Here is a 19,156-nt window from a genome sequence, read left to right as displayed (position 1 = left end):
GATTTCTGAAAACCGACTTTTAGAATCAAATGCCAGCCACGAACTACCTCCTTCGGCATTATGAACAAGACGGTCACACCTCACCTGGGCTGCCAGCATTACTGCTGAATTTTCCTCTCACCCCCATAGCTGCAGACAGCCCGCTTCTAAAAGCATAGATAATCCAATCAGATGCAAAAGCCAATCAACAGAAGAAGCTTTGAACAACAGGCAAGACAGCAATGATGTCGGTGTGACCCCGGTTAGGATATACAAGAATCCTGATTACAGTGCCTGAGAGACTTAGGTCGTGAAACGCCACGACCAGGGGAATGCCCAAAGTCCGAGTCCTGATTTGTCATTAGCAACCTGTGAGACAGTTTGAGTAACAAAGGACGCGACCATAAGAGCGAGGGACATTACCAATGCCGGAGATGGCACCCAGGAGGTCTTTGTGCAGGCTGTGGTCAAGGGTATTTCCCTTCTGTGGCGTCATGAGTGGATTCCCGGCTGGCACAGCAAGGGGCTCATCCTTCACAATCTGCCAAAGGGGAGAGAACAAACTCTTAGAGATGGCCAAACGAGTCTCGTGGACTGATCTTCAAGTGTGCAGGTAAGACACCCAACAGCTGGACATGCTCAGCATTTCGAGTGGTGGGTGGATGCACACGGCATACAAGAGAGGAGTGGGCGGAGGGATCAGGGAAGGAGAGCCCAGAGGAGGCCTGGGATACTATGGTGAAGCGGCAGAGAAAGCCGGCTCCTGGCTCCACCTATCTCTTCTCTGGCCCAGACAGCTCATCCATCTCGCCCTGACCACACTCCCACTTCCTGCCTTTCTGGACTCACTGAGGTCTTTCTTCCTGCAGAGGGAAGGCTTCCCTTCGACTCCTGACTGCAGCAATAGGTTCTCCTGTCCTTGTACGAAACAGGCATCAGCTACAGTCTCTGGATGCTCTGATGGGAGCTCACTGTCAGAGGAGAAACTGTACTAATTTTAAAGATATCAAGAAAGAAGGTGGATTTCGTTTTCCCCAGGATTAGATCAGGATGGGGAGATCACGTGCTATCCTGAATTGCTCTTCTCAGAGAAGCAATTGGAATCAGAGGACACACATGTGGCCGGTAAACCAGGAGCATGTCAGATCAGTGAGAGAGGCTGGGGAGGAAAAGGTTTACAGTGATGGAAACAGAAAGGTGAGTGCTACCAACCTGGATGCTCTTAGGATAAAATCGGAGGGTGACGAGGGTACAGGACAACAGAGATGGCTCAGGTTAAGAGCACTGGTTGCTTTTCTGGAGGTCCTGGTTTGGTTCCCATCACCCACGTGGTGGTTCACAGCCTAACTCTAGTTCCAGAGGTTCCAACACCCTCCTTTGGCTTCCATGGGCACAACACATATGTAGATGAAGGCAAAACACCCATACACATAAAAACAAACAAACAAACAAACAAATACCAACCAACCAACCAACCAGGAAACTCCCCAAGGGTATGCCATAACAACAAAGTAGTCAGATTAACAATGGAGCCGGCACATGGTCAAGGTTATCAGGGCAAAGGTTCCAGTGATGTCTGTTAACGTCATTAGCAGACTGCCACTGAGCCAGGAAAAGAGCCCTTGGAGAAGGAAGAATATATTTTGGTTTATGAGGCTTTGATAAATTTTAATAATTAGAAACAGACTGAGGAAAACGGCTTTGGGTAAAGTGCTTCCCTACGAAGCACAAACACCCGAGTTCAGATCCCTAACAAACATGCAAGAGTTGGTGTGGTGGAGTGTGTTTACGACCCAGGTGGGGGGTTTCACAAACTCTCCAGACCGTCACTAGGTCAGTAAGTGAGGGGCAGGTTCAGTGAGAGACCCTATTGTTCCCCCAAAACTGTGGAGAGTAACTGAGGAAGATGATGACCTCTGTCCTCTATAGGTGTGCACATAAACACGTACCTGTGCACACGTGCACACGAACACACATGCATATGCACATGCATGCATCATCTGTGCATGCACACACATCACACACACAGGCACGCATCTGTGCATGCACACACATCACACACACAGGCACGCATCTGTGCATGCACACACATCACACACACAGGCACGCATCTGTGCATGCACACACATCACACACACAGGCACGCATCTGTGCATGCACACACATCACACACACAGGCACGCATCTGTGTATGCACAAACACAGGGATCTGTGCACATACCACATACCTCTGTGCACAGACACACACACACATGCACTGGGAACACTTGCTTTTTATTACAAGTTAATAAGGGGAAATCCTTATTTGCAATTGAGTTATGACAAGAAACTGGATGTTCATGCTTTAAAAACGTCAAATTCTAGGACGAGTCAAAGAATCTTTCTTTTATGTGACAGCTGTTTGCCTGCGTGCCCCATGTTCCTCTTCCTGTCATCGCCGTCCTAAAGCCTAATGGAGACAGAGGTGCTCCAAGAGGTGGCTTTACAGAATGGGCAGGGGGTGGGGTCAGACCTGAGGCCTAACTGGGCAATAAGGAACAAAGGTTAGCCCCGCACGGTCTTTTTGTTCTTTGACCCCCATTTCCTGTTTTGAGACATGGCAGCCGAGGCTAGCCTTAATCTTGCGATCCTCCTGTTACATCCTGAGTGCTGGGACAGCAGGCATGGGCCACCATGTTCATTTAGTTGAGCAGATGGGATTGATCTATTAATAGAGCCAGGGTTGAATATTGGCTGAGTCCATCTTAGAATGTAATTCCCCGGGACTGGTTGGACACCTCAGTGATTAAGAGAGAGCACTGGCTGCTCTTCTAGAGGACCCAGGTTGAGTTCCCAACAGCACGTGACAGCTCACAACCGCCTCTCACTCTGGTTCCAGGGGAGCTGATGCCCTGTTTGGGCTTCCACAGGCACTGCATGCACACTGCATACATATGTGTGGGCAATGTACATCACACATATGTGTGGGCAACACACACACACACACACACACACACACACACACACGGCATCCTGGGTGGGCCCTCAATTCAGCCTCTAATGTTGTTACAAGAAAAGGAAAGGGGTGGGCTCACAAAGACAGAACGCCACGTGGGGACAGAGGCAAAGGGGAAAGAAGTCAGCAGCCGCTGCCAGCCAGGCCGGAAGTGAGGAACCACCTCTCCCTGCAGCCTCCCGCTCCACTGCTCAGAGTCTGCAGCATGCAGGCACAACAGCCCCATGCGCACGGAGAGGCGTAGGCCCCGGCTCTGCTTACGTACATTGCCCGGGTTTGTAGGGAAGGGGGACACGTCCCTCACGTTGATCCGCTGCACGTTTTCGATGAGCAGCCCGAACAGAGGCAGGTAGAGACTGGCTATCCTTGCCTGGTGACTCTGAAAAGGAGGGGTACGGTGAGTGTGTTCCCCGGCTCTGAGCGACAGATGCAGCCTGAGTTACACGGGCTGCGGCTTTGATTTGGACTTTTCCTGTAGGCAAAAAGCCATCAACAGGATTTATCTAACTGCTTAAGAGAACTTAGACCACTGGAAATAAAGGACATCATTTACCCACGCACACGACCCTCCTCTGGGAAGCACTGGAAATAAAGGAATTTACCCACGCACACGTTCCTTCCAAGGGAAGCACTGGAAATAAAGGAATTCACCCATGCACACGTCCCTCCCCAGGGAAGCACTGGAAATAAAGGGCATTTACCCACGCACACGTCCCTCCCCAGGGAAGCACTGGAAATAAAGGAATTCACCCACGCACATGTCCCTCCCCTGGGAAACACTCACCCTCGAAGCGTATCTGTCATCAAAGGAATGCTTTATCAGCAGGTTCTTGAGCATGCTGACCGCAATGACGCGGACCTCCCGGAACTCCTGGAGGGCAGTGCCCACCTCCCTGAGCAACAATCCCACCAAGAAGTGGTTTCTGCAGAATTCATCCGTTAAGGAGTAGTCGAGCTGGAGATCTGGAAAAAAGAGGCCAACGGCACTTAGGTTCAGGAGGGTCCAGGGGTGCCTGAGCCACATAAGAATGTCACCCCGCTGTCGTGTGACTACGGGTGACTGAAGAGACGACCTCATGCAGCAAGAGGGCGATTCCGCAAGGCTGCCCTACTCTTAACACCTCAGATGCCAACAGGAAAACCAAACTAAAATACAAACGGCCGCCCTGAGTTCTGAGTGTGGGACTGGTTTTAGTACCAAAATTTAGAATATACAACAGCACTTCTATTAAAAATGTTTGTGACAGTGTTCTAAAAATGAAGCTATCGTTCGAACAGAACGGCAGAAGATGGATGTTTTAAACAAACCCACATCATTAAAGAATTAATACGTATGTTTTTAAATGTCATCTACTTCCTGAGTAAATCCATTCCCTGGCATCCGTGCAATAAAACCAATATATGTTAAATGACACGGCAGCACCTGACCCGCCCACTCCGCTTTCATTAGACAAAGACACTATTTCTGCCGTCTTCTCTAAAGTGTCCCTCTTAAAATGAAAATGCACAAAGCATCAAACCACCCCAGTAACTCATGGACCAAGCCACATGGTAAGGCTGAGGGCTCATCTGGAAGAGGGAGGGACAGACAGGAACCTTACTGAAAGGAGCCACTAAAAGCAGTTACACTTATCCCCAAACTGCAGGAAGCACAGAGGGGAATCATCCAAGAAAGTCCTGCAGACCCTCTTTTGACTTTCAAAGCCTTTCTGAGGGCTCCTTGTGAGTCTCCCCAACACACCGAGGGAAGCCCCTACAGAGCACGCACAGCGGCAGGGAGGAAGGCTATCTGTCTCTCAAGAATGACCATATTCAACTGTCAAATACAGTTTCTGCAGACTGTACTCTAAGGCTGGCCTCCCCTAGATCTCTATGCCTGGCTCAGAATCAGTGCGTGACAAGTGGGTGCATAGTGCTCAATCCCTTCAGCCTCAGAGGGTCCAGAGCCGTTCGTGAGGACTCAGTATGCAGACACAAAAAGCTCACGAGAAAGCCCCGTGCGTGACGCCCCTGATGCCTCCACGGACAAGGGCTGTGCGAGTGGTGGGCTTTAATTGGGGGCAAAGCGGGACTTTGCTTGTTCTGCTTCTTAAGACAGCACTGCCAGAGAATCTAGACACACCCAAGGAGCAGGGAATCTCGGGGTGTGACAGCAGTGTCTTAGCTCCATGGAAAACAAATTCACCCCTTCGTCAGAAATCAAAGACCTGACCAGATGTGCAGAGATGCCTGAACGGCCTGAACGAAGCATACAAAGCAGCTGAGCGACCACTTGCATTCCTTTTAACTGGAGGAAAATGCAAGGGCAAGCGTCCGCCCCATACCTACCTACAGGAGTGCCATTTGACTCCACAGCTGACGGAAGAAAAGCTCATTCACAAGAGGGAAAAACAAATGCAGTAAATAAGAGAGAGCTCTGTTAAGTAGAAGAACTTTAAGATGAAAAACAAGTCATGATGTCCACACCTGATAAACAAGCTTCAGACCTGCCCTCATCTGTATGGCTGTCTATAGGTTTGCTGAAAAGCCAATTTCTACGTAAGATTTTATCAGGGATGGTGCAAATGGAAACTTTGTACACACACACATACACAAATATACACACCAAAACACTCATCCATTAATAAGGTCAAATTATGGGATAACATTTGAATCAACACTTTTCTTCTAACAAACAATACAGCTCACTTTGTGAGACAATGAACCATGTAGAGACAGCTTACCTTGGTATCTCTGAATCCTGCCTTTTCCAAACGGCATCGGCAAGTTCAAAGGGATATAGTGTTCATGGTTGCACACAACGCGGAGAAACTCAAATTTGTACTCAAAGAGAGTCTGCAGGAAGAAATGCTTAGACATGAAAACCTCGCTGGATACTGGATACTGGATTCTAATAAGAATTAGAGCAAGGTACACAAGCATTTAGTGCTAGCTCCATGGCCCATGGGGCCCAGATGCTTGTTTCACTATGGCTGTTAGCACGGTTGCAGGGATTTGTGTGAAAACCAAGAACATGCTTCATTAAATAATGCCTTCAGCACACTTTAAGGCATTTCTAATTTACGCTCCTCATGTATAAAAAGGGATTTCAAGTAGCTTACAATTACACAGACTCACTACAATTTTTTTAAAAAAACCAGTAAGCTGGAGGCAACAAAGCTAATTCTGTCAGAAAGGCCACATGGTTGTCTTTGGTCTTAGATGATCTGCGATCCACACCGCACAGGCTTTGGGTTGTCAGATCATCCTAGGTGCTGAATAACAAACACCATCAGGAGAGCCTGCCTTGTTCAGGGCCACATGACCCCTAATACATTTATGGACACAAATAAGGGCTAGCATATCCAAGAGGGGGTGAAGTGCGCCTCTAGGGGAACAAAGGAAAATTCTGATGAGAACGGAGAGGAACAGGCGGGGTCCCACATGTGAATGGGCCAGCCAGACTCAAGGAACAGTGCCCAAGGGCCACGCTACCTTCGGATCTCCAGGAGCAAAGCAGCTGATGTAGTTGTTGATCTGCTTGAAGACGAAGCCCCTGTCCATGAAGGTGAAGCATCTCTGCGGGTCAACAAGCCAAGAGCCATTAGCTGAGACCCATGACTTGTAGAGCCTTGGCTTCTGGATTCTCAAATCATTCACTGTTCCTAAGTTTATGCTTTGATATAAATAAGCACCCGCTACTTGTCAGAGGGCTTCCATTGTCACTCTTCTGGGTAGTTATTCAGAAAGCCCACCACAGCGGGTGCCCTTCCCTCTGAAGATCCCCACCTTAGTGCCCTTGCCTTCTGGAGGTGCCCACCTTAGTGCCCTTGCCCTCTGGAGGTCCCCACCTTGGTGCCCTTCCCTGTGGAGGTCCCCACCTTGGTGCCCTTCCCTCTGGAGGTCCCCACCTTGGTGCCCTTCCCTCTGGACGTTCCCACCTTGGTGCCCTTCCCTCTGGAGGTCCCCACCTTGGTGCCCTCTCCTTCTGGAGGTCCCCACCTTGGTGCCCTTCCCTCTGGACGTCCCCACCTTGGTGCCCTTCTCTCTGGATGTCCCCACCTTGGTGCCCTTGCCCTCTGGAGGTCCCCACCTTGGTGCCCTTCCCTCTGGAGGTCCCCACCTTGGTGCCCTTCCCTCTGGAGGTCCCCACCTTGGTGCCCTTCCCTCTGGACGTTCCCACCTTGGTGCCCTTCGCTCTGGAGGTGCCCACCTTGGTGTCCTTCCCTCCGGAGGTCCTCACCTTGGTGCCCTTCCCTCTGGAGATGCCCACCTTGGTGTCCTCTCCCTTAGGAGGTGCTCACCTTGATGAACACAGCGAGGCTATGATTGGCATTCTTAGACGCCTCTGGGTTATCTCGAAACTTCTGTGTGATGTGTGGCATCAGCATGTTCACCACGGTCTCCACCGCATGATGGTAGGAGGCTGGAAATCTCTGGTTTCGTAGTAACTGGAAGAGATCCAGAACAAATGATGCTTTAAGAGGTAACACTTAGGGGTGGAGTTACCTCAGCTCCAAGGCCATTAAAAAAACAGAGTTCTAATCTAACTTGACTGGAACTGAACCAAGTGTGTTAATCTCTTCCTAATGCAGTATGGAAAGTCTGCTGAAGACACTATTTTATCAACACTTTTGGGAGTGGAAATCTCACCAGCAAAAAAATTTAACCCAATTTAAAAAAATCAAGCTATAGTATAGCATTTGAGTCTGTATTATAAAAGTGCTCAGATGTGTCAAATATTTGGAACTGCTTTGACACAACAAAGAGAACCTGGATAATTTACCTAAGTGAGGATAGAAATTCTGACCTAAGCTTCGGCAGGAGAAGGGGCAGGAGCCTGTATTTCCTCTGGGCATTCGGAAGCTAGGGCTTCACATTCCCAGACACTATTATATTCTTTATTCAAAATTTAAAAAGCAAGTGTATGTGCACGTATACATCCTATAGTCTGTGTGTGTGCAGGTCAGAGAACAGCTCTTAGGAGTTTCTCTGTACTCCTACCATCTGGGTTCCAGGGACTGAACTCAGGTCATCAGGCTCAGTGGTGAACATCTTTGCCCACTGAGACGTTTTGCGGGCCCTTCTCAGAGAAAGCATGGGCTAGGCTTAAGCTCCAAGTATTCAAAACACACACACACACATGCACATTCACACACATATACACACATGTGCACACACACAAACACACGCACCACAGGCATGCACACACACGCACACACATACACACACGCATATGCACACATGCGCACACACTGACGCATGCGCATGGCCAGTTTAAAGGTCACGGCCATCTTCTCCTTGCAAGCCACTTCCCATAATGATCTTCCTTCTTGTTAACGTGAACCAAAAAAACTACCAGCTACTTAGCGATCAGCTGATTTATCATCACACATTGTTGGGAGCAGTGAGACCCCAGATCCTGAATTTCTTGTAATCCCCTGATCTGAGTGCCTACAGCTGCTCTGAGCACGAGACCTTCAGGAGTTCCTGATGGCAGGAGAGTGGTTTCTGGTGCGTTTGGCTGGGGCGTGGCTATCTCTATATAATCTGCCCCTGAACACAATAAAGGGGGCATTCTTGGGGAATTCAAGGATGACCCGTGTCGCTGTCTCTCTGTCTGTGTGTGTCTGTGTATTTTAACCTCCAGCCCCCTTGCCCGAAGCTCGCGAACTGTGTGCCAGCCCACAGAGCGCAGACACAGGAGCACGGTGCGTGGCAACACATATTCTCCATGGCAGGCTTACTCGCCTTTCAGTCCTCACATGATCCTATGACTTAGTCTCCATGTAACAGACAGTAAGAGAGGGTAGGAAAAATCAGGCTTAGTCACACAACCCAAATGATTCCTATCCAGATGTCCCAGGAGTCCCAAGTCTTCTGCCAGATGAGACCACTGCTTCTTCCCTGACTTCATAATGGAGCTACTTACAGACGAAGCAAGGAGGGAGCTCAATTGAGGCCTCCGTTAACCCATTGTGGATTTAATCCCAACAGCCAAGAGAAGGGAGCTCCCCAGTTTACAAACAAGGAAGCCAATGCTTAACAGCTCACAGGTCCTAATTAGTCTTTAACAGCCTTTTCTAAACACATACAAACTCAGTGAGGTAGGATCAAGTTATAGGAATACCAATTTAACCAAGTCTCAAAAACCTGCTTTGAAAAGTTAAAAGAGTTTTGTTCCCAATGAAGAGCCAATGACCTCATGTCCTGGTTTGACAACACCAATAGGCGATCAGCTTCCAGAACTCAAGCAAACAACTCACTGTCAGGGAAAACCGCTTACTACCTAAGAGGATCAATACTGGAAAAACGGAATCCCAAGATACGCCGCTCGCCTTCGGAGCCAGGCTGACTTAATAGTTACAAACCCCCAAAAAATGGATAAAAGACCTGTCATGGACAGGCAATCCATTAACTAATATTATCACTATCAACATATATGCTCTTGTCAGCACATACTAGTACTAGGGATGAAGAGTACCTGCAAGAATAGCAAAGCAAGTGTTGAAATTTTCACTGCAAGTGTGTAGGTAAGTAGAGAGAAAGAGCCATGTTACAGAACATTGTAGGAAAACAACTGACCAGTCCTAGAATTCAGGAAAATCCTGCTGGACAAATACCACAGTATTGCTGGGTTTTCTTTTTCTTTTTCCCATACACATTGTACTGAAGACAAACAAAGAGAGGAGACAGAGAAAACAAAACAAAACTAAACCCCCAAAGAACCCTACCCACAAATCAGAGAAGCACATTAGCTAAATGTGGTACTTGGTCTTTACTGACATTCTGACTCAGTCAAACCAACTGTAAAATGACATTTTAGGGACACCTGGGGAAAAGCTGAATATAGTGAGGTGTTAGCTGATGATGGAGACATAGTGCTAGCTTTATCTCAGACTTATGTAGTGGTGTCCTTTAAAAAGCCTTCCCCAAAGAGAGAGGACCCAGCGAGGGTGAGGGTCGGTGCAGGAAGCAAGAATGGCAGAAATGTTACCAGCTCAAGCTGAACTGTGGGTAACATAGAAGTCATTAAGCCATCTTCTCTACTCTGTGTTTCGTAGACGAATCTCTGCCATGGGTTTTCATTTTTAAAAGTGTGATGGGCAATTTACACATCAACCCATCGGTAATGCTGTTACCAGTCACACTATAACGGTCACTGGGACCTCTGAAGGCTGTGGGAAATCCTCGTGGCAGCAGCAAACAGCTACAGCAAGGAATTCTATTTTGACAATAAAACAAACGAAGGCCTTTTTATGTGGTAAGGCACACATTTGTGGGCAGTAAATGTAATAAAGACCTCGGTAATTAAATGTTTTTATGGAGTTCACTATAAACCAAACTGAAAGGGAAAATAAAATCTAGGCTAACAGGCTAATGTGTGGAGTGGGAATATACGAGAAGACCTCTAAGGTGAGAGCCCATGACACAGACTTCCCAGGCAAACAGTACCCTATTCCTTAGCCACAGCCTGGCATAAGGTTTTGCTGTGAGACAACGCTCTCGTACCCTGTAAAGATGTGTCGCTCGTATTGGTTTAATAAAATGAGGATTGGCCTGTAGTCAGGCAGGAAGTATAGGTGGGCATCCAGACTAGGAGGATTCTGGGAAGAGGAAAGGGCAAACAGTCACCAGCAAGAAGCAGAGGAAGCAAGGTGAGAATGTGAAAATGTGAAATCTAGGTGCGTCTGTGTGTGGGAACTCCATGAAGACCCAGCCCTGGCCCCAGCCTTGCTGTCATATCCCCATGGACACTGCTGTTAAAACTAGGGTTTGGAACTGTCAGGTCCCCTGGAACTGGAATTACAGCTGTGAGCCACCATGAGGTTGCCAGGAACCGAGCAGGGGCCCTCTGTGAGAGCAGTAAGTGCTCTTAGCCAGCGAGCAATCTCTCCAGCCCTAGGTTTCACTTAGTCGGTTTTGCTTCGTAGCCCAAGCTAGGCTTGAACTCTTGACTTTCCCAGGACTTGGGATTACCGGCATGAACCACTATACCCAGTTAAGTTCAGACAGTCCAAGTACAAAGTTCAGCACATCCTGACAGACGAACAGAGTTGTGTAACCACCATGATCAGGGAGCCAGCCCTCTTCTCCCAGACCCATTCCTCCAGGTCCAGGTCCCGACAATGGTCAGTTTTCTATTCCTGTAATCGGTCCTTTCCTAGATCGTCTTAAATATAAATGAACTTATCAGTTACTTCAATACTTCTAAGAGTTGTCCTGCTGCAGAATCCTTCTGTACACCGTGAATATGTATTACTCTGATTGGTTTAATAAAGATGCTGACTTGTCGCAGCTGAACAGGATAAGGTTAGGTGGGAGAGCCGGACTAAGAGTGATGGGAGGAAGAAGGGCGGAGTCAGGAGTCAGCAGTAGACAGGGAGAAGCAAGATGGCCCTGTCATACTGAGAAAAGGTATTAAACCATGTATAAGAAATATGGGTTAATTTAAATCTAAGAGTTAGCTAGTAAAAAGCCTGAGCTATTGGCAGAGCATTTATAATTAGTACTAAGACTCAGTGTGGTTATTTGGAAGTGGGCTGGTGGAACACGAAAACTCCACCGGCATTGCCCATATTTTCGAAAGAATAGGTATTTTGCTTTTTGTTATTATTAAGTGATATTCCATCATGCGGAGTCACCGACAATTGGTTTATCCATTTCCCATTCAATGGGCTCTTGGGTTGTTTCCAGGTCTTGACTATTGTGAATAAAGCTTTTGTGCACATTCATGCCCGGGTCTTTGTGTGAATGTGTGCCTCCATTACCTGTCAGTAAATGCCCAGGAGGAAATGGCTGGGGTGAATGAACGTTTCTGTCTTCACGTCTCTTATTCATTCACTACACTATTCATATTGCTGAGTATGACCTGCTGCATAAGACTCATCCCCTTCCCCTCTAAGTGTGGCATCCTTCAAGATCCAGTTCATCTCTATCTCTACCTTTGCCTCATTGTGCTTGGTGTTCTCTCTCTCTCTCTCTCTCTCTCTCTCTCTCTCTCTCTCTCTCTCTCTCACACACACACACACACACACTCACACTCACACACACACACACACACACACACACACCTTCCTACACTCTGTTCTAATTGTCCCAACTGAGTATCTCCTTTCTCCCATGACCATGGCCGCTTCAGGGTGGAGGACATGCCCTTCGTCCTTCTGTTTTCCTTCTGCATCCCATGGCTAACAAATAAGTAGCTACTTCAAACATGTGTGGGATGGAAGCATGGGTAGGAACAGGTCACACAGACACAGGAGTGTTCAGACTTGCTTTAGGGAAGCCCAAATGATCTATTTATCTTCAGCCGTATGTTTAGTGCACTTTATAAATAAAAATTCTTGCCCTGCATAAAGGCTAAGCAGTAGCACTTAGGACATACACACATGTACATCTGTGGGCTTTCCATTCCCTTCTTAAGGGCACCTGTGGGGTGCCAGGCCTTGGGTTGGCACAGCGTGGGAGGAAGGAAGTGGAAAGCAAGTCTGAGGGAATTACAGTTTCTAAACATAAGTGAGAGAGAACTTCCCAAAAACATCGCCCACGAATGCAGAGTCAGAGAATTTCCCAGAAGGCCCTGCTGCCATGAGTTTTAGACCTTCCTCAAAAACCTATTGTAAATTCCAAGCACCTGCCTGCTCTGATGATCCGGGTTGGGCTCGGTCACATGCAATGGACCCTCTGACGCCTGAGCCGGTCTCAGTCACACGCGATGGACCTCTGACGCCAGAGGCTCAGCGTCAGTAGCTACAGGTCCACCTTCTGAGTAGCTTTCAGATGCCAGTTCCAACCCTTCAGGGAAGGCTTCAAATGGAGTTGGTAGAGTAGGGCCTGGAAGGTGGAGACAGCTCCACCTTCCATCACGGTCAACATTCAAAGAAAGCAAAATGGTTTATCCCTTAATTCTTCCAGGTCACTGTGGGTGGACAGGGTCACCCCTCTGCCATCAGGAATGTACACAGATGGACACTGTGTGTGGACAGGGTCACACGTCTGCCATCAGGAATATACACAGATGGACACTGAAGGTGCCCACCACAGCTCCTGGCCCAGCCCACGGCTCAGGGCACCTACAGCATGAGGGGTATCTGGGTACGGTGCCAACTTTCAGCAAGAGTCAATAATGAGAAAATCGAAGTCTGCAACAGAAAGATATCAGAAAAATCAGGATATTTAGACTAAAAATATAAAAACATGAGGATCTGAGTCAAGTTTTGGAAGGAAATCACGAATTATAAAAGAACTGGTTCTCTAAACTAAGAACTGTGTGTGTGTGTATGTCTGATGTATGTGTGTATGTATGTATGTATATATGTATGTATGTATGTGATGTATGGTGTGTGTGATGTGTATGATATGTGTGTGTCTGTGTGGTGTATGTAGTGTGTGAGATGTGTGGTATGTGTATGCGTGTGTGTGTGATGTGTGTGGTGTGTGTATGAGTTTGCGTGGTGTATGCAGTGTGTGAGATGTGTGGTGTATGTGTGACATATGTGTGTGTGTGTAAGATGTGTGGTATGTATATCTGTATTTGTGTGATGTGTATGGTGTGTGTGTCATTTGTGGTTGTGTATGAGACGTGTATGGCATGTGTATGTGGTGTGTATGTGTGAAAGATGTACATGGTGTGTGTGTGATATGTATGGTGTGTGTGTGATGTGTGGTATGTGTGTGGTGAATGTGTGCGTGGTGTGTGTGTGATGTGTGTGGTGTGTGGTATGTGTGTGATGTGTGGTGTGTGTGTATGTGTGTATGTGGTGTGTGTAGTGTGTGTGTGATGTGTGTGTGTGGTATGTGTGTGATGTGTGGTGTGTGTGTGTGGTACGTGTGTGATGTGTATGTGGTGTGTGTGTGATGTGTGTGTATGTGTGTGGTGTGTGGTATGTGTGTGATGTGTGTGTGGTGTGTGTGTGTGATGTGTGTGGTGTGTGTGTGTGTGTGTGTGTGTGTGTGATGTGTCGCAGAAGCTTGTGTCAAGAGGCCTGGATGGACGTGTCGCCTGTGGGAAGCAGACTGGCCTGTCTAGCACAAGCCAGGCAGGGCTAAGATGGAAGGAGACGTTCATCTTTTACAGCGTCAGGAGCCCCAAGTCCCCTCACTCAATTCCACCATTGTCCCACATCCTGTTGTGGGGACCAGAGCGCTCACAGGCATAGCAGCACTGAGATTTTTTTTAGACTTCTAAAAACTACCCTCTAAATAAATATGGCTTCGGGACTAAGATATAATTAAGGTAGGGAAAGGCTGCAGCTCCAAAGACAGACACAGCGTTTCTCAGAGCAGAGGTGTGGGGAGCCTGGCACAAGGCCGGAGAGGGTGGAGCACCTGTAAGTGGCTGCTTGCTCCAGCGCTCATGGCTCCACGAAGCCACGTGCTCTACAAGATCATTCCACAGCTAAGTGGCCCCCAAGCTATATGTACGTGGTCCACCTAAATGCCTTTGTTTTTAATACAGTGAAGGGTTGTTGGCTGAGCAAAACAGACAGATACACTCAAAACAGAATTAAGTTACCATGTCCTCCAAAGTGATCATATTTATTTAGGGTTAAAATATAAATTATCCCACAGCTTTTTTATACTTTGAACTACATTCCCGAATGCATATGTTGAAGATGAGTTTTTTTCCTAAATGCTGGCTCATGCACCCCGCCCCCACTTCCCCGTACAGGCCTGCGTGTGCCATAACATGAATATGGAGGTCAAGGGACCACGTCAGGCGTGGGCTCTCGCCTCCCACCTTGTTTGAGACAAAGCTTCACTACAGCATAGAAATTATGGAAGTGTGCTGACACGCCTGGCTCTGGGGTTTGAATCCTGGTCCCTGTGCTGCTATAGAGCCATTTGCTCACCGAGTCAGCTCCCCGGTCCGCATGCTTAGGTTGTAGCACACCGAAATCCCGGTGGGAGATTGTATTCGGAGACAGGGTCTTTAGAGAAGAAACTAAGGTAAAGTGATGTCACCAGGGTGGCATAACCCAAAGTGACAGGTGTCACCACAGGCATAAACTTTTGCAGGAGAAGCAACTACCCATAAGCAGAGTAGAGACCTCAGAGAGGTCAACCCCAAGGAAACTTGGGGGAGAGCTTCCACCCTCTTAATGCCGAGGAAATAAATACCTATTTTCTAATCCAGTGGTACTCTACAGTGGCAACAACGGAAAACTGCAGGCTAGAACCCTGTGGCACTTACGACACATTTAGCTGGAAAACAATAAAATCAAACTGGTGTGCGTGAGAGCACACATTTGGCTGCATAACGCTCGAGTCTTCCTTGGCAGGGTAGCTTGGCACAAACTTAGAGAGTTCACATCTCTGTGCAAGGCAAGCACCTTCCCCCTCCATCTGGCATCTCCCTGTGCACTAAATATCGGAATCTTTAAGTTGGATTGAAAAGGGAAAAACAAACAAACAAAGAAAGCAACTGGCGAGGACCAAGGCTCAACAGGTGAAGTACAGCTGCTGGCTCTGCTGCACCAACCTTCTGTTCAAGCAAAATGGCGGCCCTTGCCTAGGCTTCCTCTGAGGAACTGGAGCCCTTGAGCAAAAGGCCAAGGTCTTGAGCCTCTGATGTCCCCTCTCAGGGCTTTCTCTCTCACCATGAGATTGCAGTACACACATCCGCAGCGCCCATGCAGCCCCACCACATGCAGCCCCGCAACCCGAAGCTTGCACAAGTTTCTCCCGCTCTCCATCAGCCTCAGCTGCAACAGGGCCTCAGTTCACTGTCACGGGGACAACTCCCAGCTCCTGTCTCAGCAGCAGCTGTCCCGGCCACCAAACAGTGACACTGTCAGTGTGTGTCCTACATTAGGACTCCAGAGAAGCTGCCTGAGCCTCGTGAAAACAAAGGGACAAGGGTCACAGTCACATAAACACACACCCAGGCACCCCCAAAAGGAGGCCCTGAAGGAGGGGGAGGGGAGGCTTGAGACTACATATATCTGTCCCCAAAGAGATGGAGTCTATATTTGGTTCTGGAGGATAGGTGGTTGATGAGACGCAACCATCTGTAGACAGAAATATCCACAATGGTTGTCTCTTAATAAACACCAGATGATAGCATTTTACATTGATGCTTAAGCAATTGGTTCCAGTTCAAAAAGCTTGAAGATTTCTGAGCTCGTCAAATAAAAAGGCGCACTTTTCTTTGGATGTAATAACCTAGTAACCAGTCAGGAACCAACAAGGTCTTGGAGCTGGATGTGTTGCCAAACTTCCATTCATTAACTGCAGGATTGGGGCAAAGAATTCAAACATTCCAGGCTCAGTTTCTTTACGGAAAAACTGTACTTCCCTCACAGGACTGTGAAATATTTTACTATGTAACACGTAAAACAAGTTTGTCCGTGGCACACAGAAAACACAAGTAGCCGTGAACTATCAACTCCATGGAAAACACTTCCCGCAACAAGCCAGCCCCCACGTGGAGTAACATACCTTAACTTTGTTGTTTTCTATCAGATGCTGAGCCATGGATTTTATCAGCACATCAAAGAAAAACCACGAGTACTAAAAGAAAAGAAAGAAACACAGAAATGATGCCCTGTTAGGAGAGAGGTGAACTCTCCGCACTGACGATAGCGGCAAGGACAAGCAGCAAGACACTCATCAGATCCAGGGGCGGTGGTGGCTGTCTGCTCCCTGTACATATCTAGCCACACACAGCTGCACCCCAGTAGACTGCTGAAGCCCAGAAGACTGAATGCCGTCTCCAGCAAGAGGCTCCATCCTTTCCTCTGACATCGTCTTGTGTAGTGACACTGCCCTCGCCTCTTCATCAGTGTCCTCACTGACTTCAGTGTAGGGACGAGGTGACTTTGAATACGCTAATTCATTCTTTGTTTTTATTTTATTTTATTTTTTTTGAGACAGGGTTTCTCTGTAGCTTTAGATCCTGTCTGAAACTCTCTCTGTAGACCATGCTGGCCTAGAACTCACAGAGATCCACCTGCCTCTGCCTCCTGAGTGCTGGGATTAAAGGCGCGCACCACCACTGTCTGGCTTGCTAATTCATTCTTTACGGCTCCCATCTGAGACCCAAATAGTAAACTTGGACTGGGAGAACTGATTCTGATCGGTCAGATTTAGCAGTGTTGGTGGCTACTGTCTAGAACTGTACACAAATAGACTCAGCTGATTAGGCCGTGAAATCTAACTTTTCCTTCCCTTCGTTTTTATATTTTTATTTTTTTTTCTCTGAGAGAGAGAGGGAGAGAGAGAGAGGAGTCAGCTCATGCTGATCACAGCTCATCGTGTAAGACACGAGGCCCCTGATCCCCAGCCTGTCTCCCCAATTTTGGGATCATGGGTGTGAGCCACCATACCCAGTTTCCATTCATTGGTTTTTGAAAATAGTTAATTAGTAAAAAATATTTTTTTTTCACCCAGATACAAATCATGCTAACCAGGCTGGTCTCAAAACTGTGCACTCAGGATCTGTAGGGTCTGGGAGAGCAGTGTTCCCATGGGCTCAGGCAGGAGGCAGTAACACTTGGTCTCCAGTTGGTGGCGCTGTTTGGGGGAGGTTATGGAGTCTTTAGGAGGTGTGGCCTTGCTGGAGGAAGTGTGTCACTGGGTGTGAGCTTTGAGGGTTTATAGCCTTGCCCCCCTTCCAATACACACTCTCACAGCCTCTCTCTCTGCTCTGGGTTTGTGGCTGAAGATTCCCATCCTCCCTGCCTGCTGCTGTCTGCCTTTCCCCACAGAGTGCTCCAACCACCTGAAATAAACTTTCTTCATGAAGCTGTCTCTGGCCACAGTGTTTCTCAGAGCGACGGAAGACTCAACCAGGACCCTTCCTCCTCCCTGAGTAGCTGGGACCACAGGCAGGTGCCACCACGGCTAGTTCTCAATCTATCTAACTGTGACACAGAAATTATATATATTACTAAGCCAACCTTGGTATGTTTAACTCAGATTAAATAAATCCAGCTTAAAGATTTTTTTTAATTTCTTTGTGGTGTCAATCAAAATTCTTTCTCCTAGAATAAAAGGAACGCACACGCTACATTGCTGCTTTCTGCTCTCACTGTGTTGTGCAACGGGACTGGGGAGCTCAGTACCCGACCCCCCCAAGATCCAGCCCTTTGTTATTGCTTTGGCAGATGAGACCCAGGACCTGACACACGGCACACAGCATCCCTGGTCCTCGGAGGTCAGTTCTAATGCTGAGGATCCGGACCCAGGACCTGACACACGGCACACAGCACCCCTGGTCCTTGGAGGTCAGTTCTAATGCTGAGGATCCGGACCCAGGACCTGACACACGGCACACAGCACCCCTGGTCCTTGGAGGTCAGTTCTAATGCTGAGGATCCGGGCCAGGACCTGACACACGGCACACAAGCATCCCTGGTCCTTGGAGGTCAGTTCTAATGCTGAGGATCCGGGCCCAGGAGCTGACACATGGCACACAAGCATCCCTGGCCCTTGGAGGTCAGTTCTAATGCTGAGGATCCGGGCCAGGACCTGACACACGGCACACAAGCATCCCGGGCCCTTGGAGGTCAGTTCTAATGCTGAGGATCCGGGCCAGGACCTGACACACGGCACACAGCACCCCTGGCCCTTGGAGGTCAGTTCTAATGCTGAGGATCCAGGCCAGCGGTCCCGACGTTACCTTCAGAAGTTTGTTGCTGGTGAGGAAGTCGGCAGAAGGCTTGAGAATGGTGGTCATGGATTTGGTCAGCTCCTCATGCACCGTCTTATATTCAGATGCAACGTATGGCTCAGCCTTATAGGCAAACTTGGACAAAAAAAAAAGAGAGAGGGAGAGACTTGACTTTGCAGGTTCTTTCAAGTTGAGGGGCAGAAAGCTTGCGAGCCTCCTGAGGACGGAGATGGGGACCGAGGTGCACACTCAAGGGTGGGAGAAGGGATGAGAACGAAGGTGGGAAGGGTGACTGCCATGAGTGTGTCTAAATGTCTCCAGGGAACCCATCCGAGTCAGTTCTGGGCCCATGTAGCGCACAATTCCACTGTCACGGGACCTTCTAGGAATGTGTCACAGGACATGGTAACAGATCCCGGAGAATCAAAATTTTACTTTTCAAAGTATCACGAAGCCAAAGTTCACATATAACAGGATGTGTAACTTTTTAGAATGGTGTTCGTCACTATGCTTAGTTAATATCAAGACCCTACTGCTATTTATCCCCAATGACATCTTGTGCTGTTCCACACAGCCTTTTTATTTGA

The 19,156-nt window shown here is 48.1% G+C and overlaps 1 protein-coding gene across 11 annotated transcripts in view; it reads right to left on the bottom strand.

The window, feature by feature from the left end:
* Dock9 (dedicator of cytokinesis 9) overlaps nt 1-19,156 on the bottom strand; it is a 240,697-nt gene that overhangs the window by 58,618 nt on the left and 162,923 nt on the right. For all 11 annotated transcript variants that reach the window (XM_057785894.1, XM_057785904.1, XM_057785898.1 and 8 more), the window contains exons 26-33: nt 18,579-18,704; nt 16,397-16,468; nt 7,258-7,404; nt 6,449-6,532; nt 5,698-5,809; nt 3,759-3,937; nt 3,240-3,353; nt 403-520 (exon numbers count right to left, since the gene is read on the bottom strand). In XM_057785894.1, coding sequence (XP_057641877.1) covers nt 403-520; nt 3,240-3,353; nt 3,759-3,937; nt 5,698-5,809; nt 6,449-6,532; nt 7,258-7,404; nt 16,397-16,468; nt 18,579-18,704 — 952 coding nt within the window. The remainder of the gene's footprint in view (nt 1-402; nt 521-3,239; nt 3,354-3,758; nt 3,938-5,697; nt 5,810-6,448; nt 6,533-7,257; nt 7,405-16,396; nt 16,469-18,578; nt 18,705-19,156) is intronic.

Source organism: Chionomys nivalis, chromosome 12 (assembly GCF_950005125.1).
Source record: "Chionomys nivalis chromosome 12, mChiNiv1.1, whole genome shotgun sequence".
NCBI classification, from domain to species: domain Eukaryota; kingdom Metazoa; phylum Chordata; class Mammalia; order Rodentia; family Cricetidae; genus Chionomys; species Chionomys nivalis.
The sequence above is the reverse complement of the archived record's forward strand: the minus strand, read 5'-3'. Positions and strand labels throughout refer to the sequence as shown.